Consider the following 12,894-nt stretch of genomic DNA (forward strand, 5'->3'; position numbering starts at 1 on the left):
ACTTTGTATTAGTAATAGATTCTCTTTTTCGAAACTGTTACAAAGTTACATCATCAATGTTTGTTTTTGTTGTCAATATTTATTTCATACAATTATTTATTTATTATATGTATAATAATAAAGTAAATTTATAAGGTAAAAATTTAAGATTTATACATGAAGACAAAATGAGAAATACAATAGATATGAGAAATTAAATAAGGGCATTATATGATTTTTAGATGGATATGGAATAAAAAAGAACAAATTTATAAAAGTGGAAAATAAATAAGAACAAATTAATGCATATGGAGTAAATAAAATTTTTAAAATAGATATAGAGAGTTTAATGGAAGTTGTCATTATATCTCTAATATATACCAAAAAATTATGTGAACAATTGTACAATATGATATTTATAATATTACATCAAAACGATGTCATTTGCTGGAACTGCTGAACAATTTATTGATTTTATTTGTATAAAATATTTTTAAACAATAAAATTATTCGATTTGCTGTGTTTAATATTTTGAGAAAATAAAAATATTTGACTATAGTTTTCCTAATTTATGCTCTTAATTCATAGGAATAAAATGAGTAGAATCATTGCCTAAACTATGAATCAAATTTGTATTATGATTAATTAAATTACTATTTCCTAAAATATGAATATAAATTAATTTATGTTAATTTATATAATTAAAGTTAACTAAATAATAATATACGAAAATTTTATATGATTTGTATAACTTTAATTTACTAGGTAAATTTTATGGAAATAAATATATACATAGTTTAAAAAAATAATGTGATCTTTTTTTTTTCGAATATGACGTTGAGAGGTTTTTTAAGGATGAAAAACAAAGATAAATACTCCCATATAATATTGGTGTATTACTTTATATAGTAATTAATAAGTTTATTAGTAAAAATAATTATGGTATAGTAAAATTAATTATAGATTAAAATTAACATAACTAAATAGTTTAATTAAGATTAAAAAAATTATAAAATTTAAAATGTGATTAAAGTGTATAATTAAAAATGACAAATTATGTGGGATTAAAAATAGAAAAGATGAACAAATTATGCGGGGGCAGTGGAAGTTTAAAATATCTTAAGATATTATGAAATTTATAAATAGTCATATCTAAGTATCACTTTTAATCTTTCATGAATAAAAAATAATGATATATTGAATGTTTGATATAAAATTATTATTTTATGCTATATCATATGATGTCAGTAGAATAGATATAAAAATACTTAAAATTTTGCTTTAAAAGCATTTTTATCCATGAAGGTAATCTCATCTATTAATATTTATTATCATCTAATGATTCAAATTCATTCAGCAATGTGTTGAATTTATTAAATTATTATGTATATAATGAGAGAGTGGGATGTGCCCTGGAAGTCGCGCAAGGAAACAGAAGCCCCCGAGATCGGATAGGTAAACTCGGATCGGATGCCTTGTGTTCGGGGTGTTGTGTGGTGTTTCAATAAATCAATTAAATCTCTCAAGGACATGCAAGCTAAGGGAAGGGAAGGGAAGATGAGTTTGACAGCCAGTTGCTCTGCTCTTTCTTAATAAATTAATTAATTAATTAGTTAATAGAGATAGTAATTAATTATTAGAATAGAAGCAATATTGATCTATGGATCGAAAACACCCATCCCTCATTCATTCATGTTCATGTTCATATTGATATTATTCATTTACAGTCCCCGATAGCAACACATCCATGGCCTCCACGCCCATAACTTCCCCATTTCCCATTCCCATCCCCATCCCCCATCCACTTATTCACAAATACCATTAATATTATTATAATTCAAGATGCAGAGATGCCCCCCCGATTGCTATTGTCATATTCTCTCTCTCTCTATCTGTGTAGAGTACTGGCCCTAGCTTAATTAATTAATTAATAGTTGACGGTGACCTCGCCCTCCCCTCAATGGGGCAAAGTATCGTTGAAGCTCTTCCTCTTGTGCTATATATAATAAGCACTTACATGCCTCTCATATCATCAACATTCTCGCATATTTCACTCAAGCCACACACACATATACATATATATATATATATATTCATAATACATTTTACATCAAAGCAAGTTGTTTGATTTTCTCTGCAATGACTATGGCTATGGCTATGGCTGCACCTTTATTTGCTTGGCCATGGGAAGGCTTAGGCAGTTGCAAGGTACAATCTATTATACTAATTAATGGCTTGTATGTTGTGTGACCAAATTTAATTATTGATAGCAGATTGTGATGTACGTGATGTTTCTGGGCAAAGCAATGCAGTCCAAGTACCAAGGGGAGTCCATGAAATTAGGCACTTGGTGTTTACACATGTTCATCATTTGTATGCTGAGGCTTCTGATCCATCAATCATGGTCCTCCTACACCAACATGCTCTTTCTATCTCGCAATCGTCGCATTATCAAGGAAGGAGTTGATTTCAACCAAATTGACAATGAATGGCACTGGTACACAAAAATCACTTATATGAATACAAATATTGCCCCAATCAATCCGCATATATATAAAAATGTTATAACATATGAAAATATAACAAACATATGTACTTACTTGGTTTGAATATATACATTCAAAGCTCTTGCGAATAATGGTTTCTTGATTTGATTAGGGACAATTTCATCTTACTTCAAGCTATAATTGGTGCATTCATCGTTTTGTCATCACCAAGCAACCAAGCGATTCCCTTATGGAACATAAAGGGCAACATGGTTGCAATATTGCTGCATATCACGGCTTCGGAGCCTCTTTTCTATTACATTCACAAATGCTTTCATGGGAGCTATCTTTTCTCCCATTACCATCATCTCCATCACTCATCGCCTGTACCACAGCCCTTTACAGGTACTTGGTCGATTTTCTGCCATGCTTTTTTCAATTTTTGTTGTGGATGTTAATTATATGATTGATGCGTGTAACTAATTAACTTGTGTTGTGTAGCTGGACATGCAACATTCTTGGAACACCTTTTATTGACAGTAGTGATCGGAGTCCCAATTTTTGGATCATTCACAGCTGGTCTTGGATCCTTGAGCTTGATCTACACCCATGTTTTGGCTTTCGATTTTCTCCGATGTTTAGGACATTCTAATGTGGAGATCATTCCTCATCGAATATTTGAACTCATCCCATTTCTCAAATATGTCATCTACACTCCAACGTAAGTTGAAACTTCATTTTGTTTTATTTCATGGCGTCACATAAAGTACTATGCTCGCTGGTCACCAAAAAATAGGCTTGGAACTTTTCATTGCGAGTTATGATGTATATATTTTGTTACTTTTTTTATTTTTCCCTTTTTTTTTTTTATAATAAAGAGAATTGATATATATTTTTCAGCCAAAAAGAAAAATAAGAATATTTTTAAATAACGATTAAAAAAAGCATATTTTTAATTGTTAGAGGGAGTATTATAAAAACATTTGTGGGAGAGTTCGATCCTGAAACTAAAATTTATATAGAGCTTCCTACTAGAGGACATTCAACTTTGTTTAATTGCTCTGTCATTAAATATATCAAATCCTAACATGCTTTACCATAGAATAATACTGATTAGTTTTATTAAAAGAAACTCATTGTGTGTGTGTGTTTTTTTTTTTTTTTTTTTTTTGTCAAAGTAATGCATTTCTCCAAAAAAAAAAATAATAATAATAATAATAAAAAAAAATATTATACATACTCATTAATTTTATATTATATATATATAACTTTCTATACTTCATATAAAAAATATTATTTCAAACTACGTTATGAAACAAAATTTTAGACATTCAATACTTTTAAATTTCGATATCAAAATCTACAATAATTCTACTGCTATGCTTGTCGTATGTCATTTTAGCAGTTAAAAATATATCTAAGTACGTCACTTTTTTTTTCTTGATGATATGCATTATTCATTTTTGACCTTTTTAATTGATATATATTTGTTTATTATATAATTACATCTTCATTAAATGATGGGGAAATTCCTGTTTTTTTTTTTTTTTTTAAATTGCACAAAATTCATCACAAAATTGCGCCAAATTGAGTCAAACTCCCTTATGGTTTCATAAACTATGTATTCAACCCACTACAACAAAAATAATCTATTTGTAACGGAATTCCGTCCCTAAAGTTCACGTAGCTAACGTAATTCCATTCCTAATTCCGTCTCTAATGTCATTAGTAACGGAAAAAATAGATTGAGAGATAAAAAAGTTGTTACAAAAATAATTTTTTCTTGTAGTGTACCATCGGCGGTCCTTATTTAACAGTATTTGACCTAAATGCACTCAAACTGCGAATAAATTTTAGAATTTTAATTTCTAAACCTCTGAATTTAAAAAAAAAATACATATTTTTCTTATATTTAGCCTAAAAAAACAGTAAAAATAAACTCTTAAAACCTGATAAAAATAACTATGTTTTAGTATATTAATTATTTTTTTAGACTAAATACAATAAAAATGAAGATATTTATAATTTTAGGTTAAATACAGTTAAATAAGGACCGCCGAGGGGTTAGAACCACGAGGGAGTTTGACGTAGTTTTAAAAGTATAGGGGATTTGACGCAATTTCATGAAACCACCGGTAGATTTTGTACAATTTAGCCTTTTTTTTTTTTTTAGATGAAATTTTCTTGAATGTGTATTTATAGAAGACATTAGTTTTCATTTTTTATATAATCGAAAACCATTCATTGTTGCAACTAACAAGCAATAACTCATAAAAAAAAATATTAAATAAAAAAAAAAAAAAACCCAATATATTAACGTCGTAACTTCTGCACAAGCAATATTTCTTAGGCAAAAAAGGTCGAATACATACATTTTTTTCTGTTACAATTTATATATTTGTAAGAATGAAGGCATTAGTTGTCAGTTTGTCTTATACATTAACAAATTATAATTATTCTCACTGGTATTATTTGGTTTCACAAAACAGGTATCACAGCTTGCATCATGCAGAAATGCACACCAATTATTGCCTTTTCATGCCCCTTTTTGATGCACTCGGAAACACACTGAACATGGACTCGTGGGAACTTCATAGGCAGAACAGCAACAATTCATCAGGTCTGCCACACCCATTCATTCATTACATGTCAATTTTCCACCTCTTTGGATATATTTTATGATTTTTACTTGTTTTATTATTTATAATTAATTTTTAACAGTTGTGAATACAATAAATTGTTGATCCAATAATGTTTTTGAAAGTGTTTTAAAAGTATTTTGGAAAATAATCAAAAAATTATTTCGATTCTAAAAATATATAGTGCGAAAACAAGAATAAAAATACGATCAAGCAAATTAAACCTTTTTATTTTTAATTTCCTTGAAGCCAATACAAAGATATATAAAATTAAGTGAATTGTTTGTTCCATGTCGAAAATAATGCAGGTGAAAATGCAAGGGTGCCGGACTTTGTGTTCCTAGCCCATGTGGTAGACATGTCATCCGCGCTGCATGCGCCTTTTGTATATCGATCCGTCGCATCTCTTCCTTACTACACAAGAATTTACCTGTTGCCAATGTTGCCTGTCTCATTTTTTGCCATGTTATTCATGTGGGCAAAGTCCAAAACATTCTTGGTCTCTTTCTATAACCTTAGGAATCGGCTACACCAAACATGGGTTGTTCCACGCTTCGGATTCCAGGTTTGCGTCGCCTTCTGTGTTGTGGTCTAACATCAACACTAGCTGCCTCAATGCTTTGGTTTGTTTGTGTGTTGCCATTTCAGTACTTCTTGCCATTTGCCGCACAAGGAATCAATAGACAAATAGAAGAGGCGATTCTACGAGCCAACAAATTGGGCGTCAAAGTTATTAGCCTCGCGGCTTTGAATAAGGTTGCTCTCTCTACTGAGTGTTAGTTTTCGAATGTGAACTTTGAAAGTGCAGACAAAAAAAATATGAAACATAATATAGTTATGAAGTGAAAAAACATATGAGAGTTTGATAGTAGTTTGTATGATAATGTAGAACGAAGCTCTTAACGGGGGTGGAACGCTCTTCGTCAACAAGCATCCGGATCTTAAGGTTCGTGTGGTGCACGGGAATACCTTAACAGCAGCGGTGATTCTCCACGAGATCCCGGAAGATGTAACTGAGGTGTTTTTGACGGGAGCCACATCGAAGCTTGGTAGAGCTATTGCCCTATACCTTTGCCGTAAACAAGTCCGAGTTCTTGTAAGCGGCATCATATCCACATTTTATATGCACACTTGTTATAATAATGTACAAATAAATGTTTAAAATGACGGTCATACAGATGTTAACTTCATCGAGGGAACGCTTTCGCAAGATCCAGAAAGAAGCACCTGCTGATTGCCAAAACTATCTGGTGCAAGTGACTAAGTACCAAGCGGCACAAAACTGTAAGGTAATATCCATGTGGTCGAATTATGTTTCAACATTACACACACTCTCATCAATATATAGATATATGTAGCCTTCATTCGCGGCTAATGACTCAAGCCTTGAACCAATTATTAGACATGGATAGTAGGCAAATGGATCACACCGAGAGAGCAAAACTTCGCGCCACCGGGAGCCCATTTTCACCAATTCGTTGTCCCTCCAATATTGCACTTCCGGGGGGACTGCACTTACGGCGATCTCGCTGCCATGAAGTTACCAGAAGACGTTCAAGGGCTAGGATCATGCGAGGTAAGACATCATCATGAATCTCCATTTCTTAAAGAACAAAGTTGCTTATAATAATCCACATATACTTTGGAAAGTTTGCACCATACTTCTCCATGATTTAGAAACAACATAAAGTTGTCGTGTTTTAGAAAACATTGAACAGAATTCTCTAGAAACTGCACGAGGTTCTGTTGTGCTTCCGAAAATATGGCACAAAATCAACTAAATATAGATTCTACGCATTGTTTTAAAAACCATATGGAAACATTATCTAGTTTCTAAATTATCAGAAAAAATGGTTCAGAAATATTCGATTTATAAGTGAGTTATAAATAATTATGAGTATCTTAAAATAGTGAAGGCTAAGATGAGGTCCCCTTTCTTAATGATACGTTAACGTTGCAGTACACGATGGAGAGAGGAGTGGTTCATGCTTGCCATGCCGGCGGAGTGGTTCACTCGTTGGAAGGATGGACACACCATGAAGTTGGGGCCATAGATGTCGAAAGAATTGATCTCGTCTGGGAGGCTGCACTCAAACATGGCTTTAAACCTGTCTGAAACCAACTCCAGATCACATTCACATCAGCTAATAATATATATAATTATTGAATATATATATATATATCTATCTTTAATTTGTATGTACGAGTGTATGTATGTCAATGTGTGTGTATGTAGCATTGAGAAACAACATACTGTATGCTTTTGACCCGATATAATCAATGAACCAAGTTAAGGATAACTTCGGTTGAGTTGAATTGCAGTGTCAGTTCGTTCAATCGGGAGTTTATTCAGAGATCATGCATGCTGTTGGAAAAATTTTATACCGCGAGAATATCAAATAATTATCGAAATATAAAATTCGATATTAAAATAATTTATCGGAATTAATTCAATAATCAATCGAAATAAATTCGATAATCACAATAATTTTATTGAAATAAATTCGATAATCAATAATAATTTATCGAAATAAATTCGATAATCAAAAATATTGAAATAAATTCGATAATCAATTTATCAAAATAATTTTGATAATCACAACAATTTTATCAAAATAATTTTGATAATCACAATAACTTTATCGAATTTAATATTTTTATCGAAATAAATTCGATAATCAATTTATCAAAATAAATTTGATAATCATAATAATTTTATCGAAATAAATTCGATAATCGATTTATCAAAATAAATTTGATAATCACAATAATTTTATCGAAATAAATTCGATAATCAATTTATCAAAATAAATTTGATAATCACAATAACTTTATCGAAATAAATTTGATAATTACGTTGAGTCAATGTGGAACCTCTTTCCGTAAAAACGAATACGCCCCGGTAGTACATCCGGTTCGTGGCATAACGTTCCTAAAGATAAAACGACGTTTGTCTCCGAATTAGGTGGCACCGCAATATTTCGGAGCTCCGGCGAATTAAAATAAGGGGACTGAAGCTACGTCGTGAAGCTAGATAAGTATAGATTCCGGAGCTTGCCAAAAAACTCGCCGGAAATTGAGTGGGGTGGAGAGGATTAGAGAGGAAGAACTCCTCTTGGTGTGGTGTGGTAATGGGGTGGTGGAGAGGGCCTTTTATAGGCACCTCCATCAAGCGGGGCAATTAACGCCCGAGTCGAAATCGCCGTAACCGATGATAATTAAATTCCGGTAACGTCCGGTCATAAACACCATACTTAATTTCGGTCATAAATATCAATTTAATTCCGGTTATAAACACCAAATTTAATTTCGGTCATAAATATATTATTTGAATTTCAAATAATTATTTATCATATATATGCATATAATTATCTGATCCGGACAGGTGGCACGCGCGCCTGTGGCTTACCAGCATTTATATGCCTAACTACACTATCAATAACCACCATACAACCCACATGTATTTTAACTCACCGAATAATCGGTTCCGAAAATTATGAATTTAATTTAAATAATTAACCAATTTTTCAACACATGCCCCCTGCAGTTGCCTTATTTGAACACAAGAAATTAAGGCAGGATATGCGTGTTTGTTCAAAAAGTTCAAAGTCTGTTCAAAGTTAATTGCTTTGCTTTGCTTGAATAAACAAGTGAACAAACAACGCTTGTGTTGTCGCTTCTTGTCGTAAAAAACATTACCCCCGACGGCTTAACTGGATAAACCCGCCAGAATCAATTTAATCGTAGGGTTCTCCGGTCTCCTCAAGAAAGAATTTGGACTATCTTGCGATATTCGAATAATTGAATAAAAAGAAGGTAAAATAGTGCTAATAACGTAAAAAAAAAAGGTTGGAAATTGAAGAAAGAAGAAAATTAATTAAAGAAACGAGAATTCGTGAAGGAAAATTTTAATTACATGAAGTTTTTAAAGGATTTATGTACAAACAAGCTGAATTTAGAGGGTGGTGAATGCATCATTGGGAGAGAGAATCACTACAAGAAAAAATTATTTTTGTAACAAAACTTTTTTGTCTCTAAGTCTACTTTTTCCGTTACTAATGACATTAGAAACGGAACTAAGAATAAAATTACATTAGCTACGTGAACTTTAGGGACAAAATTCCGTTACAAATATATTAATTTTTTGTAGTGAATGTCTCGGCATTCTTCCAAAAATAAATTCTCCCGAAGTGCAGTGACCCAAGTATGTTTATAATGGTATGTAAATTGGACAGTTAGAGGTTAAACATATTATGTTAGATTTGAATGCAACAATCAATGTCATGTATAAATCTATCTATAATATTTTTAATACTTGCACTCCTAAAAAAACCCAAAATTATTATTCAATTTGCCGATAAGAAGCATGCATATCCTGAAGGGATTAAAGAGAATGTCCTTGTCATGGTTACAAATTGATTTTTCCAATGGAACTTTATGTTATGGATATTCATGATGAACATTCATCCAACTTATCATCAATAATTTAGGAAGACCTTTAATGAGTACAACGGATACTAAAATTTATGTGAAACATGATACTTTGACAATAGAATTTGATGGGGAAATAATTGAGTTCAAGATTTTTGATGCAATAAAACATCGCCTAGATTCTCGCTTTATTTTTTTGTTAGATATCATTGAATTTACAGTGCAAATTGCGTAAGAGACAATGATGCACTAGAAGTGGTTTTGCACAAGTATGAACTTGCTCCGATATTTTGCTAAAAACTAATACATACTTATCTCTATCGATTGTGCATAAAATTGAGCTGGAACAAAAGCCATTGATAAATCACTTGAAATATGCTCATTTGAGAGACAATGAGATAATATCAATGATCATTTCATCCACAATTATGAGAATCAAAATGAATAAATTGAAAAAAACGATGGAAAATATTACATGTGGGATGATCCATACATACGGAAGTATTTTTTAGTTAAAGTGTGAAAATAATTAGAAGCCCAATGTTCAAAGATGGAGAAGAAGATTGTTTGGATGGCTCTTGTGAATCCTTCATCCTAAATTCTTAATATATAATATCTAGCCAAAGATGTTAAAAAAAAGACGCTATTGGGAGGCAACCATTTTTTTTCATACTTTCTTTTTCTTTAATTTTTGTGTGTTTAGTGTGTTTAATTCTTGTTTTACCTTTATGCAGGTGAGGGAGATTTTAGCATGTCCGTGATTGACTTGAAAATTCTTAAAAGTGGCATTAAAAAAGATGACACGGACTTTTTGCATGCCCATACTTAATTCCATTCAAAGAGGGGAAGAATTATAATTTTATACAAATCATTATGGTGAAAATATAATTCTTATCTTTTAATCCTAAAATTTACTCGATAAATTCACCCAGCGCCACCTTCCCCTCCTCTCTTTCTCCCCAACCCGTTGCTACTCCCCCATTTTCACTCCAGCCCATGGCCGGGTAATTTTCTCATCCGATAACATCTGGCAACGTCCACTGTGCATACTTCTCCTTTCTTTCTTCTTTTTCCCTCTCGATGTTCCCTTCTTCTTTGATTGCACAACAATCATTGTCCTTCTCCATCGCCGGACGGAGATGTTAGCCCATTTAATTGTTGTTGTATAGAACTTACCTTGTTTGCTTCCTTAACTTCTACTACTTCTTTTGGACCAAATTGCTATGAATTAATTGTCATGTTATTTGGAAAGTCTCATGCCTCTCTAGGAGTTTTTTTCATTAAAGCTCTTTCATTTGATGCGTCTATGATTCTCCTATCGATGAAAGTCAGACCATCATAAAAATATTGAATTAGTAATTGAATGAGAATATGGTGTTGAGGACATCTATAATTAAAGCATTAAAGCGGTCTCAATATTTAAATAAAGGCTCCCCAATACGTTGTTGTATTCCATATATTTCTTTTCCCATGATTGTAGCTCATGAGGCGGGAAAGTACTTCTCAATAAATATTCTCTTCTTGTTGGTCCATATAGTAACACTTACGGAAGGTCGATTGAATAGTCAATCTTTCGCCCCGTCTTTCAGTGAGAAGGGAAAGGACGAAGCTTGATTTGATCTTCCGTAATTCCTGGTGGCTTCATATTCATGCAGACGACGTCAAATTCTTGAAGATGCTTATGCGGCTCTTCACCTGAAAAACCATGGAAAGAAAGCAACAAATGTATTAGTCCCAATTTCAATTCAAAAATAGTATTACCGTCTATCATCAGGAATGTAATGCAGAGATGCTGCTGAATAAAATTAAGAGTTGTCAGCTCCCTTAGTGTTATTTGATCCACATTTCTTCCAGCTCAAACTCGTCAGAACTAAAATCACTAGGTTATTTTGAAGTTAAATCTTTTAGGCAACACTCCTTAGTTTCCCTTCTCAATTGACACGCAATCCTCTCAATGTCAGGATCAAAATTCAAGATTTTTGTGCGATAAGATCTCGACATAAACAAGAAAAGTCAGATTTGTTTTTAAATAATAGAAAACAACCAAAGATATACTAAACCAATTAGAATTTTCTGACAACAGCACCAAAATTCGACAACATTTGTCACACGCTGTAAAATCAAATATAATAAACTTACTTCCACAATAAATAATAACATTGTATAGCTGAAATAGGGTTGTCTCTCAAGGAATCAAAAAGTTTTATTTTCGGTTGTTTAATATATAGATATAATAAAAGAGCGGGCTTGAAGTCAAGAGTAAAAATAAAATAACAAACTAAAAAATCTACGAAAAATTCTACGGCTAAGAGTTAACCTCAATAAAAATAAGTTTCTAGTTTATGAATGAAATTGACAACTTGGATAGTGGATTTGATCATCAATAAATATTTAATTTTATTTGTTGTAAATAAATTAGTTATATTTACGGACATCCGCCCAATAACCAACTCTTTCTTAATTTTTGACAGTCAAGGTACGCCCGTTACCTATGTGGAACTGTTTAAAATTGACGACACAAAGAGTTTACTAGCCTAACCATTTTGCGAATAGTCTAATTCAATTCAACTGTTACCTATGCGGAATTGTTTAAAATTGATTTTGTGATTTCCTAGTGGTGTCTGCTCCTAGTTGCCACTTAAACCAAATTAAAATGTAATTACAAACGCTTAATTTAGTTTAGCAATTAATTTTTAATTCAATTGAAATACGTGCCACAACCGCCTCATGAGCTACGGTCATGAGAAAAGAGATATATGAAATCCAACAATGTACAAGGGGGGTTTTTTTTTTTTTTTTAATATTGAGACCGCTTTAATGCTTTACTTATAGATGTCCTCAACACCAAATTCCTATTCAATTACTGATTCAATATTTTTATGAAGGTCAGACTTTAATTGATAGGAGAATCATAGACGCAACAAGTGAAGACGTTTTAATGAACAAAACCCCTAGAGAGGCATGAGACTTTCCAAATAACATGACAATGAATTCATAGAAATTTGGTCCAAAAGAAGTAATAGCAGTTAAGGAAGCAAACAATGTAATTTCTATACAACAACAATTATTGAATGAGCTAACATCATTTGTTCGAAATTCGTTATAAGGAGGACACAAGTTAAGTTTGGTAGGATTTGCGCAAGTCAAAAACATGGACCGATATTTGTCCTACTTTGAGTGAAGAATTAGATGTCAATGATGCATGATTCATCCCAAGAGCATACAACTCCTATTTGAACATTTATTATCCAGGATGGAGAGCTCACCCGAGCTTGATGTATGGAAATCAACAAGCCAATTTTAGAGATCATTCAAGAGGATTTCAAGCACGTAACTACCATCCACAACCCTCTCAAAC

At 32.1% G+C, this 12,894-nt stretch overlaps 1 protein-coding gene across 1 annotated transcript; it reads left to right on the plus strand.

Moving 5' to 3' along the window:
* The first annotated feature begins 2,038 nt into the window (after positions 1–2,038).
* LOC127244288 (very-long-chain aldehyde decarbonylase CER3) lies at positions 2,039–7,372 on the plus strand. The gene is made up of 11 exons (XM_051264758.1): positions 2,039–2,188; positions 2,254–2,477; positions 2,639–2,871; positions 2,968–3,187; positions 4,956–5,086; positions 5,414–5,670; positions 5,754–5,861; positions 5,995–6,201; positions 6,284–6,394; positions 6,508–6,681; positions 7,066–7,372. The coding sequence occupies exons 1-11, from the start codon at positions 2,120–2,122 to the stop codon at positions 7,219–7,221; spliced, it is 1,890 nt and encodes a 629-aa protein (XP_051120715.1). The 5' UTR covers positions 2,039–2,119; the 3' UTR covers positions 7,222–7,372.
* Positions 7,373–12,894: the final 5,522 nt, after the last annotated feature.

Source organism: Andrographis paniculata, unplaced genomic scaffold (assembly GCF_009805555.1).
Source record: "Andrographis paniculata isolate CXL003 unplaced genomic scaffold, ASM980555v1 Contig9END, whole genome shotgun sequence".
NCBI classification, from domain to species: domain Eukaryota; kingdom Viridiplantae; phylum Streptophyta; class Magnoliopsida; order Lamiales; family Acanthaceae; genus Andrographis; species Andrographis paniculata.

Bases quoted from the DNA above. Each gene is read 5' to 3' on its own strand.
- LOC127244288 (XM_051264758.1), top strand. From the start codon at position 2,120: ATGACTATGGCTATGGCTATGGCTGCACCTTTATTTGCTTGGCCATGG. The intron at 2,189-2,253 runs GTACAATCTATT...TATTGATAGCAG, and splicing joins AAGGCTTAGGCAGTTGCAAG to ATTGTGATGTACGTGATGTT. The intron at 6,682-7,065 runs GTAAGACATCAT...TTAACGTTGCAG, and splicing joins AAGGGCTAGGATCATGCGAG to TACACGATGGAGAGAGGAGT.